Source organism: Bison bison, unplaced genomic scaffold, assembly GCF_000754665.1.
Source record: "Bison bison bison isolate TAMUID 2011002044 unplaced genomic scaffold, Bison_UMD1.0 scf7180017864304, whole genome shotgun sequence".
NCBI classification, from domain to species: Eukaryota; Metazoa; Chordata; class Mammalia; order Artiodactyla; family Bovidae; genus Bison; species Bison bison.
In genome coordinates this window covers 14,783,488-14,801,657 of record NW_011494876.1, presented here as the reverse complement: position 1 = coordinate 14,801,657, position 18,170 = coordinate 14,783,488, and the positions used below count along the sequence as shown (strand labels likewise).

Here is an 18,170-nt window from a genome sequence, read left to right as displayed (position 1 = left end):
TGATCGTGGCTAGGGGCTCACTTTTTATCTAGACTGAGTCACCACGTTCTCTTCCCAAAAGGCAGTGTCTGCTTAGGCCTGGGAGAACTTGCTTTGGACACACCACTAGCAGTCAAGCCAACCTGCAGGCAACTGCCTTTCTCATTCACAGAAAATGGAGGCCAGCTATTATGACAACATCATGGAGCAGCAGCGCCTGGAGCCCGAGTTCTTCCGGGTCGGCTTCTATGGCCGGAAGTTTCCTTTCTTCCTTCGGGTGAGTCCATTCAGGTAGTCACAAGAACTTCTATCATATTTTATACATAATTTATAATGTTTGGTTTTTTCTTTTTTAACCTTTTTTCCTATTGCACTGAATAGTTCCTTACGAAGAACTGATCAGAATATTTGAATAGTTCCTTACGAAGGACTGATCAGAGTGTTTGGCTTTATTTGACTGAACTGGGTACCAACTTTAGACTGTCTTTCTCTCTGCAGTTAAACTGTTTTGCAGCTACCTGGAATATATGAGGGTGGTTTTCTTACCAAATCAACCAGGATCCTGCAGGAAATGACCAGGGTTTGAGAATACCCCGTAGATAATGTTTAGAAACCTTCCACCTTCTGTTTCCAAGGTCCGGAATCCTCCGTTGTGACTATTCTCTGCCAGACAGGACATCGGTGCAGCCCTGACCTCAGTAGTAGGCTTCACAGTCAGGGTGGAGAATCACTGAGTTGAGAGATCTCCCTTTTGAGGATAGTCCCTTTTGCTCCTGGGGTTTGTGGAGCAAACCAAACATTGGGTTTGGCTTGGGAAGAAGGCCTTTCCAAGGCAGCCAGTTCTCTGGCCAGGGTGACTACAGCCTTTTGCTCCACCACTGCTGGAAAGGCTGGGCAGGGATATAAATAGAGTGGAAGGATTGCCTGAGCACAGACATACTGACACCAGTTGAACAGTTGTGATTGTTTTTTGTCTTTATTTAGCACAATCCAGAGGTACCAGGAGGAGTCAGCCTGGGCTTGTAGGCTGTAGCCCATAAGTAGCTGTTCTCAGATGACCTAAATGAAGCCTTGCTGATGGAAGGACCCAGAGGCTGCAGTTGAGACCTAAGATTAGCTCTGATTGTCCCCAGCTCCAATATCATACTAAAGTTCAGTGTCCACAAGTTTCAGGAAGCTGCTAGGAAAATTCATAGGATTCCTTTGATGTTCTTGGGAACTATCTTACCGGGCCCAGTAAGATAGTTCTTTAGCCAATGAGCAGCAATAAGCTTGGTATCTCATTGAAGGTCAGCAGAACTTAATGGCTTCTTTTAAAAAGAAGCCAGTCTGCTAAGCGACAGAGTCCAGGCTGACCACATTTTGGATATAAGGCAGGTCAACATGCACATTTCCTGGGCAGTAATTAGTCTAGGCTAAGAAGAAGAATGATTTCTGTAGGAATTAGAATAGTGACAGGGACAGCAAACACACCCTGCCTGACTGTGATCCCCAGAAGGCTCGAATTCTGTTCCACAGAAGGGTTGCCAGTAGCAGAATGTGCCTCAGTAGAGGCTCTCTGCAGGCTGCTGGACCTCCTTCACTCTCTAGGACCATCCAGCCCAGGCTTATCAAAAGGGGCATGTTTGTTGCCCCATCTACATAGATCATACAACAGTAGTGGGGGTAGAGGTCAGCAGAAGAAGGAATAGTGCAAGAATCCCTGGGTGGGGAAGATCCCCTGGAGAAGGGAATGGCTTCCCACTACAGTATTCTTGCCTGGAGAATTCCATGGACACAGGAGCCTGGCAGGCTACAGTCCATGGGGTCGCAAAGAGTCAGACATGGCTGAGTGACTGACTCTTTCTTTCTCAGAACCAAAAGCATCTCTAGGAAGCCCTTCAGTAAGCTAATGATTCTAGCCTTGTAACTTCTTTCTCATTTTATCTTTGCAAGTTATGCTTTATTGCCATTTTACTCTCCTTGTTTAGTCCCACGATTTGTAACGTAATCAACTAGATTTTACTCCAAAACATCGCTGTTTTGGCTCTTACAAAATCAAGCACTGGTGTGCCCCATTTCTGTCCCTGTCAAGCAAAGAAGTCTCCACCATGGTTCCACCTGGCTCCAACCCCCCATGCTCACGTCACAAGGAGCATCGGTGTCTCAGGGCTCTGAGAGCTTTCTGACAGGTAGGACCTGGCATAAAACCTGCATCTGAGCCAGTTACAGTCTAAATATTCAAACATGGTTTTCAGGGTGCCAGTGATAGAGGAAGAATAACCAGGAAACGTCACCCATCAGTCCATCCTCATCTCCACGCCAGGAGCTGTGTTGCAGGCATACGGGTCTGCTTGGCCTGGCCGCATGCTGTCCCCCCTCCCTCAGCTGTTCAGTTCATCTGCAGCAGATGGAATAAGGCCAGCAGAGGTAGCTGTTCGCCTTGTAAATGGCAAGGACAGAGGGGAAAGCAGTGGCAGCCAGATCCGTCCTACGTGGGGCTGCTGGGACCCTGGCCTGAGCAGACTGGAAACCAACAGCTAGCCTCAAGGTCAATGCGCTGTGCCGTTCTGCTGGGTCCTCCCCAGAGCACTAGGCTGCTCTTTGACCTTCCCTGAACACAGAGACCGTCTATTACTCCAGCTCTGTCAGCTTGAATCCTCTGGACCATCTGCCCGTGTTGCTTCACAAATGTGATTATCTGCTAATCTGCATGGAGACAGGAAAACATCCAGCTCTCCCGTCTTGGGGGAGTTTCTTTTTCTCTTCATTTTACCCATGAACAGAAACTGACGAGGATTGTACATTTTGCATGAAAAGGCCAGTTCTTCACAATTAACCTTCTCTGTCAGTTTTGCTTATCAAGCAAGGAGCTTGTAAATGTCTTTGTCCTCTGAGTACTGGTCTATTCCACTGGGGAGGCCAGCCTGCTTCCCCTGACCTTGACTTTCCTTCCACTGTTGCTCTTGCATTCTGATCCATCTGGACATGTGGCCAAACCGTACCAGAGTTCTCCCATAGTAAGAGAAGAAGTGAAAAGTGGGCAAAAGTCCTATTCCAGAAAGATTGAGGTTATACTGTATAGCACAGGGACTCTGCTCAGTGTTCTATGGCAGCCTGGATGGGAGGGGAGTTTGGGGAGAACGGATGCGTGTATATGTATGGCCGGGTCCCTCCACTGTTCACCTGAAACTATCACAACATTGTTAATTGGCTACACTCCAATACAAAACAAAAAACTTTTATTGAAAAAGGCTGAGGTCACCCATGGCCTAGCCTGTAATAACTCCTCTACCAAGAAGCATAGGGCTGGCCCTGTGGAACCTCTCTCTTTCTGAAGACGCATCAGTGCCAACACCATTTGTCAGAGTGAGTCTGGTGAGGCAGACAGAGGATACCAGGGGGCTTCCGAGGAGCCCCCTCCAGCCACGCACTCTGGACCAGCCGTGAGGCAGGCAGAGCAGAAGGGTTCAGGGTGCCTTCAGTCCACAGAGAGGAAAACTGAGACCTAACCCAAACCAAACATGACATAATGTGAAGTCTTAAGAAGCGTGTAGTTGGAATGATGGTCTGCGGACACAGTTGCAGAGGAATTGCTGCTAGAGGAGTTGATTAATGCCCGCGAAGCACTAGGCGGCATTTAGACTGCTTCTCCCAGCTGACAAAAGTCATCCTACAAAAGCACACCTCTTATTGCCTTCCTGTTGTAAATTATCTGGTGGCTCCCATAGCGGTACTCGTGGACACACACCAGCAGCCTCTTCGTCGTCTCCCACCAGCGCTCCACAAGCACCTTCCTTCTAGCTGTGCCTTTTCCTGTCTTGGCTTGTCGCCCTGGTTGTCACTGTATGCACATAGATTGACCCCTGCTTCTCTACTCCGCTGACCCAGGTGGACCTTCCAGGACTCCTTCCAGGCGTGGCTGTTTTCCACAATCCCACCCCCGTCCCCCCACTAGCGTCCCTTCCCATGTGAAAAGCCCTCCCCACCCCCCACCATGAGCTTCCTGCAGCTTCCACCCCGGCCACCACACAACACCACACCACTGCTGTCCCTCACCCCTCTTGACTGTGGTTTCCCTTAGGGCAGCGTAGAGGGCAGAGTGCTGTGCCCCAGGCCTGCCCCAGGGGCTCCCAGGTTGAGGAGCTGAGGGTGGACAGGCGAAGCATGGTGTGTGCTCTCTCCTTTGTGGCAGAACAAAGAGTACGTGTGCCGGGGCCACGACTACGAGAGGCTGGAGGCCTTCCAGCAGAGGATGCTCAGCGAGTTCCCGCAGGCTGTCGCCATGCAGCACCCCAACCACCCTGATGACGCCATCCTGCAGTGCGACGCCCAGTGTATCTTTTGACCCATAGAGGGGAGGAGGACTGGGACTGTGGGAGGGGAGGCCCACCTAGTCGGTTGCCCCTCTGTGACGCTGTTGGCCATATAAGCCAGGTTACCCCCCAAGTCCCAAAGCAGAGGGTGCCACATCACTCACTGACCCTTAACGGGGCACTTGAGCCTCACAGAGGAGGCGGGGGCATGCCCTTAGCCCTGGGGGGCCTGATCATCAGCTAGCTTTTATCCCTCTGGTGGGCCATTGCCAGCACAGTCCCCACCCTGCCCGTGAAGGGTCTCCTGGCACCCAGCTGCAGACATTGTGGATTCTCCCAGTATCCACAGGGATGCTCCATTTCCATGACCTGCTCCACTCCCACGTGTGTCTGTCGATACCTTGAGCCTTTGTCAGGACTGAGGCACGGGATGGGGAGGAAGGGGTAGGGGAAGAGATGGGGAATTCCTGTGGTTTTGGGGGCACTTGGAAGTCTGAATGCAAACACCAGCCTGCCCCTCCTTCCCTGTACTCAGCTTCCATGACAGTCACCGTGGCTGTGGCAAGCTAGTCCACATCTCTTTAAGAGAGAGGAGGGCAGGCAGACACCCATGTTTCCTCTCCACAAAGATCCTAAAGAGTATCTTGTTAAAATGTTGTTTGGCAGTTTACCTGCAGTGGGCCAGCCTAGGCCCTTGCACCTTTTTCATTCCTATGGGGGATCCTCCTGACCCCTTTCCTTTCCTTCTTAAAGGGGCACTAGGGAACCACTGGCTGCTGACACCTCACCTTGGCTGAGGGCTCAGGGCACTCACTGCTGGAGCGGGGTGGGGCTGGATAGAGAGTCAGCCAAACCGTGTTTGGTCCCATCTGCTCTTTGAAATGCTGCTGCTGCCCCTTTGAAGGGCTCTGTTGGTCTCCTCTCCCTTGGCGGGGGTGACAGGGGTCATCCACTCACGTCCGTCTCTCTTTCACGTCCGGTTTCCCTTCACTTCCTGCCCAGACCTGCAGATCTATGCAGTGACTCCCATCCCAGAGTACGTGGACGTCCTGCAGATGGACAGGGTCCCGGACCGCGTCAAGAGCTTCTACCGCGTCAACAACGTCAGGAGGTTCCGGTATGACCGGCCTTTCCACAAAGGCCCCAAGGACAAGGAGAATGAATTCAAGGTGAATGCATCTAGGGGAGCAGGGTCAGTGCTCGCAGCGAGGCTGGGGCCAGCCCCGCTTTCTCGGGAGCTCATCAGTGACTCCTACATGGGCAGGTGGGGCATGGGCAGAATTGCTTCATGGCTTGAACCTGCCTGTACCCTCCCCACAGAGCCTGTGGATCGAGCGCACCACGCTGACCTTGACCCACAGCTTGCCAGGCATCTCTCGGTGGTTCGAAGTGGAGAGGAGGGAGCTGGTGAGAAATGATTCAAATGGGGCTGGTTTCACAGTGCTTCCTCAGTCCTTGCTTGGGGGGCCGTTCTCTGAGGAAGAAGAGAAAGAGCGCTTCGGCCACGTGCCCGCCTGGGGGAGCCACAGGCAGTCCTGTGCTGGAGGCTTTGCTCACCTTCCTTCTCTCCTTTAATCTCCACAGCACCCCTAGGCAGCAGGCATTTATGTTCCCCCACCCCACTCCAGTGCTCTTGCCTGGAGAATCCCATGGATGGAGGAGCCTGGTAGGCTGCAGTCCATGGGGTTGCTAAGAGTCTGACACGACTGAGCGACTTTACTTTCACTTTTCACTTTCATGCATTGGAGAAGGAAATGGTAACCCACTCCAGTGTTCTTGCCTGGAGAATCCCAGGGACGGGGGAGCCTGTTGGGCTGCCGGCTGTGGGGTCGCACAGAGTCGGACACGACTGAAGCAGCTTAGCAGCAGCAGCAGCAGTTTACAAATGCAGAAACTACTCCCTGAAGCTCAGGAAGCCAGAGGCCTCTGTGTTCAGAACTGACGTTGTTTACTATTCACGGTACTTTGGAGTGCCTACAGATCAGAAGAGGAAATTAGAAAGGGCCCAGGGAGCCTCAGGTCCACAGGAACAAGAGTGGGGACTCAGTGGCATGGGTCACAGCCCCTTGCTGTCAGGCCTGTGAGGAGGGAGGGATTGTCGTTGGGCCTGGGCTGACACCACATGCTGTGTGCCCCCAGGTGGAGGTGAGCCCCCTGGAGAATGCCATCCAAGTGGTTGAGAACAAGAACCAGGAGCTGCGGGCCCTGATCAGCCAGTATCAGCACAAGCAGGTGCACGGCAACATCAACCTGCTGAGCATGTGCCTGAACGGCGTCATTGACGCTGCCGTCAACGGAGGCATCGCACGCTACCAGGAGGTAAGCTGGCCCAACCAGACCCGGCCAGGGACGCGGGTGTCCGTTCCTCTTCCTGAGGGTCCAGCCTCTGAAGGCAGCCTTCCCAGCGTGCCCTCCTGGGCCGTACCTCGGCCAACCGAGCGTGGTCCTGAATAGTGTGTATTAGTTGCTCAGTCATGTCCGATCCTTGGCGACCCATGGACTGTAACCTCCCAGGCTCCTCTGTCCATGGGATTTTCCAGGAAAGAATACTGGGGTGGGTAGCCATTCCCTCCTTCAGGAGCCCTTCCTGACCCAGGGGCTGAACCCAGGTCTCCTGCATTGCAGGTGGATTCTTTACCATCTGAGCCACCAGGGGTGAGGCTTTAGGTTCCCTGCTGTTCCCTGCTTCCATGGCTACAGCTCTCCCATGGGAACTTTTCTTCCTTTATATTCTCTGAACTCTGACAGAAAGGGTAATCTATCTGATCATGGAATGCGCCCTAGAGCCCAGCCCTTGACAAGGAGTGAGTTGTGGTCTGGCTGGGAGACTAACCCCCTCATCCTGGCCACCAGCCCTGCCTGCCCTGCCCAAGCCAGTTGGGACCAGCATTCAGGCTTAGATTACTTTGCCACCTTCAGTCCTCCTTAGATGTAAAAAGCACGTGTGATTGCAGGAGGTTCAGCAGGCTGTGCTAGAGGAGTGTTGGTGTGTGCACCTGTTAGGAGGCAACCCGGATGCCTTCCAGTGGGATCTCAGACTGAGTGGTCGCCTGGGAAGTCTTCCTTTCCTTTCACAGGCCTTCTTTGATAAAGATTACATCACCAAGCACCCAGGAGATGCTGAGAAGATAGCTCAGCTCAAGGAACTCATGCAGGAGCAGGTATGCCTTGCCAGAGCTGTGTGGAGGCACCACAGGGTAGCTGCAGCACCCACTGTCTGCTCCCACGCTAACAGCATGGCTTTGTTTATCACCCTGATAGGTCCATGTCCTTGGAGTCGGGCTGGCAGTTCATGAGAAGTTTGTGCACCCAGAAATGCGCCCTCTGCATAAGAAGCTGATTGATCAGTTCCAGATGATGAGGGCCAGTCTCTACCATGTAAGCTGAGCCCTGTCCTGGCCCTGCTGCAGTCTAACCAGTGTCATCTCCTCCAGGCCTGGGACCTGTGCAGCAAGTCAGAGGAAAGGGGTGGGGAGGGGAGTAGGGAGAGGTGAGACTGAAGGAAGATCTGTTCCTGCCACAGAACAGCATGAGGCAGAGGTGGGTGCTCAAGGCAGGAGAAAAATACCCAGAACCCCCTTATCCACTTTCCCTTTAAGGAAGAGCCATATTCAGGACAGAGAATGTGTTTTTCAATGCACTGTGCTGGTGAACAGAGGTTTTCACATGAGGAGGAAAAGAGCTAAAGTGTATATATGGCCTGTATGCAGGAATCTCTTCAGGGATACTTTTCATCCCAGGAACCTACAGAAGTAAGGCTTAGCTGGACCAGCCTTCTCTCGTCCGTCTCCCTCTCTCTCCATCCCCTTCCCCTTTAACTCCCTGCACCCGCCCCCACTTCCTCCTGTCTGGCGACCCAGGCTCCCACCTGAGAAAGCCTGGGGTGGCAGTACTTTTGTACTGGCTTCTCTTCGAGGGCCCAGGCAGATCCTGGGGCTGGCCCAGGCCCTAGAAGGTCTTCCTGACTCTGACCTGGCTCCTCGGTCTCCCTGGCAGGGTTTGACCCAAGGACTGATGCACACGAGCAGAAGCAAGGCCTGTATCCAAGACTGGTTTCCTTCCAGGGGTCTTCCAGGGAACGTAAGCAGGCTGAGAGTAGGGTTCAGGTGGCCTTTTATTTTCCCCTTGGCTGGGTTGGGTCTTGGTTGGGGTACGCGGGACCTTCACTGCAGCACGTGGACGTCTAGTTGTGGCATGCAGGCTCAGTAGTTGCGCAGCACGAGCTCCAGAGCACGTGGGCTCAGCAGAGGCAGTTTGCAGGCTTAGTTGCTCCACAGCATTTGGGCTCTTAGTTCCCAGACCAGGGATGGAACTCATGTCCCCTGCACTACAAAGCAGATTCTTAACCACGGACCATCAGGGACATCCCTAGGTAGTCTTGAGCGCAGTCCTCTGGTCTCTGTATGTAAACTTCCCCATCACAGCAGGTGGCTCAGGCAAGCTAGAACCTGGCCACTGGGGGAGTGGGAGCTCCCTAGCATGCAGGCTGTCAGGTCACTGCAGGAAAAAGCACAGAACGCTCACTCACATATCTCAGGGTCTCCAAGGCACACATGGAAGTGTCCTGTCCAGCTGCAAAAGCGCAGTTCCACCTTCTGCATGCTTTGAAAGAAGCAGGTGGAAAACTTCCTGCTCTTTCAGACCAAGCTCAGAAACATCCCCAGTGGACATGGGGACCACAGAGTGTGAAGGGCTTCTGGAAACTCGAGCAGTTGTGCTTTGTTGCCTCAGAGTTGCAAATAGTGACACAAACCAATGTGCTGTCCCCTTGGAGGATTTGGGACCAAAATTTCTACCAAGATGTGTACGTACTTAATTTAATTATGCTAAAATAGAAGCGTGCTGTTTTTCAGTTATCTGCGTTAGGATTTTGTGTCCTGACACCCCATAGACTGTGTCACAGACAATTTAACCAAGGTCACTAAGAGTGGGGCCATTTAGCAGTCCAATAAAACTCCAGTCCTTACGTCAGAGGTGCCCAATGCCTGACGGGTGATCACCAGCTCTTCATCTCCTGTTGTCCAGCTCTTCTTCCACTTTTTCTACAGTGAGAAAGCCTATTACCACATTTTATGAACTCAGACCAACTCCATAGCCTGCTCCACATGTGCTCTCAGGGGGTCCACCTAGGCCTCATGGCCTCTGGTCTAGGCTGTGTTGTGGTTAGGAGGGCACTTTAGTCGTGACGGGGTCACTGCCCAAAAGAAGCCAGTAGTTTAGGTTCAGCCAATGGTATATGATTCTTTTTTTTTTTTTCTTTTACATTCTGGCTACCAGCCTGCCTCTTCTCTTTTACTCCTTAATTACTTGGGGAAAAAAAAAAAAGTGAAGTGAAAGTGTTAGTCACTTAGTCATGTCTGACTCTTTGTGACCCCATAGACTGTAGCCCACGAGGCTCCTCTGTCCTTTGGATTCTCCAGGCAAGAATACTGGAGTGGGTTACCATTCCCTTTTCCAGGGGATCTTCCCGACCCAGGGATCACACCTGGGTTTCCTGCATTGCAGGCAGATTCTTTAACGTCTGAGCTACCAATTACTTATTTATTCCCAATTATTTATTATGAAGGGGCACTCATGTCTCAACAGGAGTTTCCGGGTTTGGACAAGCTAAGTCCTGCGTGTTCGGGCACCAGCACCCCACGGGGAAATGTCCTAGCATCCCATAGCCCCATGAGCCCAGAGAACATCAAGATGACCCATCGGCACAGGTATGGCCTTAGGGCTGAGTAGGGTCCCCTCCACAAAGGTAAGTCCGGATGTCAGAGATCAGAGCAAGGGCGTCCAGAACGCTGCTTGTGTGCACTAATGTGACCCCTCACCCACACACACAGAAAACACACAGCTCCTGCCACAGGATCTGCACTGTGCATCTGGTCATCCAGGGTGACAGAGGAGTGTATGTGGGGCAGCAGGGTGAGTCCTGTGGGGTGAGTAGAAGTTTGCTGGGTGGAAAAGAACTGGTGTTAGGAAGCTGACGGAGCAAGATTCAGGCAAAGTCAAAAACATGTGCAGACACCTCAGAATCCTCATGCAGGCCAGTGTGGTCAGCACTACAGGTTGAGCCAAGTGGCTAGAGTGCAGGGCCTGGAAGGGGGCCAGGATTTCTCTGGATGGGCCCTGTTCACTCAGGCCTTGGGACCTGATCCCAGGGGAACGAGGATCCCCAGTGGGTTTCAGGAAGAATAGCATGGTGGTGAAGGCATCAAGGTATGCCTGCTCTGCACTCAGCAGACCTGTTACCGGGGCTCTGCAGGGAGGCTCCAGGTTGCCAGGGCAGGAAGGCCAGGCAAGCGAAAAACCTAGAGAGGGACCCTCACTGGGATTTGTTTTCCACTGTGACCAGCAAGTCAGCAAAGGGTGGGCACTCAGCAGATGCGAAGGAGCAAATGAATGGGGGGAGCTGCTTAGAACTGACAGAAACTGCTGGCAAGCCTGTGGCCACAGCCGTGGAAGGAGGCCAGCAGATGGTTCACAGGCAGCTGCTATGACAGCTTCCTCAAGTCAGGAAGACACCCTGAGCTGGGAGCAGATCCCAGTGCAGGGTGGGCGCCAGCTTAAGTACACAGCCCATGGCTAGGAAGACCTGGGGTCCTTCACCTGATTCAGTGGATCTCCTTCATTCCTCCTGAGACACTGCTGATGTCATCAGACTGAGTGGCCATAAACCATTTAACTCTAGGTTAAGGCTCTGCCTGGCTACTGTTGGCCTCCCAGACCAGGGGCCCCCGAGCAGCAGGGTGGGGTTCAGGACGGCTCCAGGCCTCAGACAGGTATGAACATTGGCTGTGAAACCTTCACAACCAGAGAGGCTGAGGCTTGGGGATGACTGTTTTACACACACCCATGACTCTTGCCCCCGCCATCTAGCGAAGCACCTCAGCTCCAGCCCTGACTCCTGGCCATCTCCCACTCTTGTCCGCAGCCCCATGAACTTGATGGGCACCGGCCGCCATTCATCGTCCTCCCTCTCCTCACACGCATCTAGCGAGGCTGGAAACGTGGTGATGCTGGGCGACAGCTCCATGAGCGAGGCTCCCGAAGACCTGTACCACCACATGCAGGTACCAGCGCGGCCCAGGAAGAGTGGGCCAGGGCCCGCACCTGGAGGACTCGGCTCTCTGCTTGCTGGTCTGGCCTGAGGACTGGCGTTGCTGCCTAGTTCTTCAGTTTCTGAATTCAGAACACCCAGAGCTAGCAGAATGGCCTTCCCTCCACACCTCCCCGTATTGCACTTCCCAGGCCTTATTTCCCAAGAAGGAAATCTGCCTTTAGTCCTGGCTGCTCTTAGAGATCCCATGGGAAAGCTCCTCTGCCAAATTGCCCTCCTGCCTGGCATTCCTGATGGCTCAGTCCAGTCTCCTCTGTGGGTGCCATCGCTAGAGTCTACCCAGCAGGCCTGTACCATCAGGGTTATAGCTGACCCTTATTGCTGGCCATCAGCCTGGCCTTCATCAGGGCAAGGGTACAGCATCAGACATTGGATCTGGGCACCTGGTGGCATGAAGAAGCCAACTCTGAGCCAGTCCTACCATCCTGGCCGTTTGGACCTCTATCCTGCTAATTTTTCTCCCTTTGCAGCTCGCGTATCCCAACCCCAAGTACCAGGGCTCAGTCACCAACGTCTCTGTTCTGTCCTCGTCCCAGGCAAGCCCTTCTTCCTCCAGCCTGAGTTCCACTCACTCAGCACCATCCCAGATGATTACCTCTGCCCCTTCCAGTGCCCGAGGTAAGGACGGCAGGGCGCTGCTTGCAGAAGGGAGAGGAGAGAGCCTCATGGGCGCCCCTTGTCCTGCTCTCATCTGTGGCTATGTCTTTCAAAGTGGCCCTGAGACTTAGCAAGTGCTCACCTATGCTTTTAGCATCAGGGACTCGAGGGCTCCTATCTCCAGATCTTTTTCTCTGGCTTCAGACCCTGCTCGGGCCAGTGGTTGCAGCTGTGCTGCACTGAGGTAACCAGGCATCACATCTCCACTTCAGTAAGAGGACACACAGCCCAGGAGAAGGCTCAGCTCTTCTCACTGAAGTGTTTGTGAGAATAAAGCACAAAGTTAAGGCAAAAGTGAGTTTTGTCTTGAGTAATCAAACATGATGAAAAAGTATGAAAACTAAATGTGAAGACTAAAATTAAGCCAGTATTCTAAATGGTAGCAGCAACCAAAAAAACTTTGTTCAACTGGCAAAGGCTTAATCAGGAGAGATGGCTCTGTAAAAGGCTACTAGTTGTTATTGCTTGATTTCTTATTCAGTCGAATAAATACTGTTCTCTGAGAGGCAGTAGCTTTTCCTGACTCTAGTTCCTGCAGTCAGGTTTGGTTCTCTGTCCCTTTAGACGGAGATACTTGCGGTGGAATGGAAATGAGCTGTGGTGACAAAGACCTAGCGCCCCCAGGGCAGTCTGTGTAGCACAGCAGCAGTAGCCAGCTACCAGCTGTTGCTTCCAGGCTTCAGACAGATGGAGTCTGTTCTTCTCATTATTATGAAGACAGGGAAATAACACAGCTGTATGACATAGATGATCATTAGGGAAAAAAACCAAAAATCCTCTTCTTTCAAAGCACACAAACCTGAATGAAAAGAAGTTGCTTAGTCGTGTCCAACTCTTTGCAGCCCCATGGACTGTAGCCCCCCAGGCTCCTCTGTCCATGGAATTCTCCAGGCAGGAATACTGGAGTGGGTTGCCATTCCCTTCTCCAGGGGATCTTCCTGACCCAGGGATCAAACCTGAATCTCCTGCATTGCAGGCAGATTCTTTACCATCTGAGTCATCCATGGCCCACAATAGGAGTGATGGAGAGAGAGATGCAGTGGCCAGTGGGGCCATTGGGAAAAACCTCAACATACAGCAGAAGGGGGTTTGAGGTCACAACAAGAGCAGTTACAGACTTTCCCCAACACTGGCCCAGCCCTTCATTTCCTGTGGAAGAAAACAGGTCCAATGGGGGACTTAAGTCTACCCCATCAGTTCGTGGCCAAGTAGAATTTGGAGCTTTGAGTCTTTACACTTGCAAGCCCCCAGTCTGGTGCTCATGCCACTTTGGTGATTGCCTTCCCAATGTGGACTAAGGTGCTAAAAAAGGGGACCCAGCATCTTGGAGCAGGTATTTCTAGTGTGAAAAATGAGAAATGACCCACCAAATGGTACATATGGAAGATGTGTCAGTATGTGAGGGCTGCAGACGTAGAGAAGGAACAGTGATTTGTATTGGTAAAGACAGCACATCAAAAGGTGGTTTGAGGAATGAAAAGGAAGGAAACCCTAAGTAGGCTGTGAATGCTCTAGTGCAGGTTAGCATTTGCAGTGCCTAATGAGAGCTCCTGAACAAAGCAGAAACAGATTTTGTAATCTAATCTATTGTGTGGGTTATTTCTTAACCTGAACACTGTCTCAGTTATACTCATCTAAGTCATCTCTGACCCATGATTGTTGATAAAAAAAAAAAATAAAACAGAGGCAGCGAGGGGTGAGCATTGTACCTCACTTCCACTCTTGAGTGCTCAGACACTTCCTCTAGGCAGTGCCTGGCACTTGGTGCCCTGGAGAGGACAAAGATGCCATCAGGGACCTCACAAGCTGGCTGGTACCACCTTTGTCCTTCCAGCTAACCGTTTACTGGTGCATTCATTCATCAAGCTTTTATGAGTGCTCAGTGAGAAGTGGGCATTGCTCTTGCACCGTCAGGGTTGAATAGACAGAAGTCATGTTCTCCCTGTTTGGAAGTAATCCCTCTTTATTTCAAATGACTTGGCTATCAATTGTTGTTGTTGTTCAGTCGCTAAGTCATGTCTGACTCTTTGTGACCCTGTGGACTGCAGCACACCAGGTTTCCCTGTCCTGTAAAACCACCCACCAAACCTTAGTGGATTGAAACAATTTATTATCATCTCGCATGGTTCTGTGGGTAGACAGGGCTTCCTAAGCAAGTTCTCAGTTGCAGTCCCTCATGAGCTTGCTGTCAGATGTGACTGGGGGCTGGAGTCATCTCAAGACTCAACTAAACTGGACATCCAAGACAGCTCTGTCACGTGGCTGGCAGTCAGTTGTGCCTGTCCACCGGGAGTTCAGCTGAGGCTGTCAACCTGAGTCCCTACGTATGACCTCTCTGTCGCTTGAGCTTCTCACAGCATGCAGCTGACTTGCCCAGAGCAAGCGTTCCAAGACACCCAGGCAAAAGCTGCAAGGCTTCTTACTCCCCAGCCTTGGAAGTCCCAGAACATCCTTTTTGCCACATTCTGTCAATTAATCCCATCACTAAGGCAATCCCATTCAATACCACTGTAAAGAATAAGACTGTACCTCATGATGCAAGGATGACCTGTGTGTTTTAGGGAGGGAAGGCATCAATAGTCACCATCTCTGGAGACAGGCTATCAGGATGGCCACACTCCAGAATATCATATAATGAAAGACTGATTCAAAAGGAAACCAAATGGTTAACTAGGTGGTGGTTGGTGGTTTAGTCACCAAGTCGTGTCTGACTCTTGCGACCCCATGGACTGTAGCCCGCCAGGCTCCTCTGTCCATGGCACTCTCCAGGCAAAAATACTGGAGTGGGTTGCCATTTTCTTCTTCAAGGTTAACTAGGACTGGGCCCAAAGCAGGGTACTGTGATAAGAGCAGAGGTTATTAAGAAAGAGCAGGCAGCCACTTCCAGGCTACAGCATCCATTCCATCTATGTGCAGGCCCATCGGGAGAAAACCATGGGTCCAGCAAGTGTCAGGCCTACATGCAAGAGAAGATAAAGACCAGACCCAGCGTCATAGAGGAAGACTGAATTTGTTATTGTTCAGTCCCGTGGACTGTAACCCGCCTGGCTCCTTTGTCCATGCGATTACCCAGGCAAGAATACCGGAGTGGGTTGCCATTTCCTCCTCCAGGGTATGTTCCCGACCAGGGATTGAACCCGTGTTTCCTGCATTGGCCCTGGGGGGCCCAAAATGTGGTGGATGCAGTAGTAGGTGCAGTGGGGACAGAGAGGAGATGGGATGGCCCACGCTCGGGTTTGTGTCTGATGTTACAGATGAGGGGAGCGCTTTCATGGATGGAGAAAGTGTTCCAGAGAGTCCTTTCCATTGGAGTCACTTTCCCCACTCCCAGGAGTGGTCATGACACCAATAGCTTCCTTGCTGCGCCTGTTGATGTTCTGCAGTGGTTCTTGTTGCTTGGAAACCTTCAAGGTGAATGGCCTGCAAGGCACAGTCTTGTAAGTCGGCAGCGCCCCCTGGTGGTCAAAAGGCTGAGCGAGGCTAGGAGATTTTGATTGAACCTTGAATATATTCAGGACTTTCCTGGTGGCTCAGACAGTAAAGTGTCTGCCTACAATGTGGGAGACCAGAGTTTTATCCCTGGATCAGGAAGATCCTCTGAAGAAGGAAATGGCAACCCACTCCAGTACTCTTGCCTGGAAAATCCCATGGATGGAGGGGCCTGGTGGGTTACAGTCCATGGGGTCACAAGAGTCAGACACGACTTGGTGACTAAACCACCAACCACCACCTAGTTAACCATTTAGTTTCCTTTTGAATCAGCCTTTCATTATATGATATTCTGGAGTGTGGCCATCATGATAGGCCATGGGGTTGCAAAGAGTTGGACGTGACTGAGTGACTAAACTTTCTTTCTTTTCTTTGAATATACTCAGTCATGCTGGGGACTCAGCCTCCCTGGGGTTCACCAGACTACAACTGAGATAGTCTGGAAGTCCTGTGATGCAGAAGCCCTTGCGATATTTAAATGTTTTCATAAAAAGTAGCCGCCACTCTCACCTACTGTGGTTTTGGCTGCCTAGGGAAAACAGCAGTGAGAAGGAAGCTAGAGTTGGAAAATCTAGTGTTTGCACAGAGCACCTGTCAGCCCCTGGGGCCAGGTGCTGCCCTCCAGCCTCACCCTGCAGCACGTAACAGGATGTTGAGTGCTCAGATCCAGGGTTGGCCTGGTGAGCCAGACCGTGAGCTGTCAGGTCAGGGACCACGGCCAAGCTGAGCAAGGCAGCACACCATGTTCCAGCCACGTGCCTGGTACAGGATGGGTATGTGACATGAGTTGGTGTAAAGGGCTGCCTCTCTCTGCATGCTATATGCGGGCAGCCCTGTCCAGGGCTGTGGCCAACGAGACCCAGGGAGCCTTCAGAGTTTCTTGCTGGGAAGGTACTGTGAAAATCAGTGGGATTAGGAACGCTTTTCTTTTTTTCCTTACACAGCCATCTTTTTGAGATTGCCTCAGAGCACAAGTTCTGAAAGAAAATATTGATAGGGGAGAAAAATCACCAAATAGTAGAAATTCAGGCCTAGTTTATTTGTTTGTTTTTTAAATAAAGCATAGTTTACTCATTCCCTTATCAACGAAGGATAGTTTTTAAAACCAGGCCTTAAAGCCAGTTCTGAGGCTCTACAAACAGTATCACTGAGACCAGTTACGGAGGAAGTTTACGTTAATAATAGCTGCATTATTGGTTTTTGGTATGCTGACTTCTTCAACATACTTAAGCCTCATCTTTGGGTCTAAAATGAGTATTTAAAAGGCATTTCTCAAGAACTCCTGGTCACCTTTTTAGTTGTGCCCTGACAGTGCCTAGAGGGCACCCCTAGGAAGGCCCACACAGAGCCTGCAGAGCTGCAGGTTCACCTCTCAGATGAGCTTCACTAAGAGAACACTACACAGAGGGAGTTCACCCACTTGAACCAGCCAGAGGCTGCCAGTGGACAAGTCGACAGCCCTGAGGTCCAGGTGACCTTCCCATGAGGGATCTGGAAGACCCCACTAGTTTGACATGGACATGCCGCTCTCTGGTACAATGAGTGATGCAAATTTGGAGGGCCTTCTAAATTATATATTCCCAAGGGAAGCCTGCAACTTTTTTTCTCACCACTTCTCTGGAAGGTCCCTTTGAGGACCACCAGTTGACAGGTTACTGGGCGTGTAACCATGGCCTGCATCGATGAGGACTAAGCCACACCACATCTGGCTTCCATAACAGCCCCTCAGTCCTGACGGGGTCTCATAAGCGAAGAGCATGAACCAAGTCAACTCAGGAGCCTGGTTAAGGCCCCACAAGTCCCAGAGTAGCTCCATGACTCCTGAGTTCACTGAAGGGCAAGTCTCAGAGTGAGGAACCCTAGAGAGCCCCCTGTGTGCAGCGCCCCTGGCCCTGAGCCGCTTGGGCTGAGTCTGCAGTAAGATGGCCAGAAGGCAGAGGCCAGGCACAGGAGGCCTGGAATCTGGGGAAAGGTGGTAGGGGCCAGCTGAGACAGGGCCAGTGGTGTCTGGAGAAGGTAAGTGTGTGGAAACCGTGTCCAGTAAGAACTGTGCTTTTCTGTTACCTGAGTGTGTCTGTTTCTGTGTGATGGCTCCATTGCAAGCTCGCCTGGGTCCACACCTGGGCCCCAAGAGAGCCCAGCACCCAAGCCACCCCCATTTCCCCTGAGTGCCGGAGACTCAGGGCTCCCGGGGCCCCAGCTCCAACCCCCAGCTCTCCTCACTATCTGCCCCCGAGCAGGGACAGGGGGCCACGCCAGCGAGTCCACATGACCCTAGTCTGCAATGTGCCTGCCTCGGCTGGGATGCCCAGTGCAGCCCCCTTACCACCACCCAACCACCAGGCTCCACGTCATTCCTTCTGTGCTTGTCGAGCTCATCCTCACCCCAGCTGCAAGGGGATACCGACCCTGGGTCACTGGCTCCCTGGGATGCATGCCCTCTGGGCCCTCCATCCGTGGCGTGTCATCTGTGCGTGATTGTTCTCACTTGGTTACAGGCTCTCCCTCTCTGCCAGATAAGTACCGCCACGCCCGGGAAATGATGCTGCTGCTGCCCACGCACCGGGACCGCCCAAGCAGCGCCATGTATCCAGCAGCCATCCTGGAGAATGGACAGGTAACGGAGCCAGCCTATTGACTGC

At 52.1% G+C, this 18,170-nt stretch overlaps 1 protein-coding gene across 1 annotated transcript in view; it reads left to right on the top strand.

The window, feature by feature from the left end:
• DOCK3 (dedicator of cytokinesis 3) overlaps window positions 1–18,170 on the top strand; it is a 283,176-nt gene that overhangs the window by 255,290 nt on the left and 9,716 nt on the right. The window contains exons 39-49 of the mRNA XM_010851790.1: window positions 152–256; window positions 4,154–4,295; window positions 5,277–5,443; window positions 5,595–5,681; window positions 6,414–6,593; window positions 7,352–7,435; window positions 7,536–7,652; window positions 9,861–9,982; window positions 11,197–11,335; window positions 11,853–12,000; window positions 18,027–18,145. Of these exons, the coding sequence (XP_010850092.1) occupies window positions 152–256; window positions 4,154–4,295; window positions 5,277–5,443; window positions 5,595–5,681; window positions 6,414–6,593; window positions 7,352–7,435; window positions 7,536–7,652; window positions 9,861–9,982; window positions 11,197–11,335; window positions 11,853–12,000; window positions 18,027–18,145 (1,410 nt within the window). The remainder of the gene's footprint in view (window positions 1–151; window positions 257–4,153; window positions 4,296–5,276; window positions 5,444–5,594; window positions 5,682–6,413; window positions 6,594–7,351; window positions 7,436–7,535; window positions 7,653–9,860; window positions 9,983–11,196; window positions 11,336–11,852; window positions 12,001–18,026; window positions 18,146–18,170) is intronic.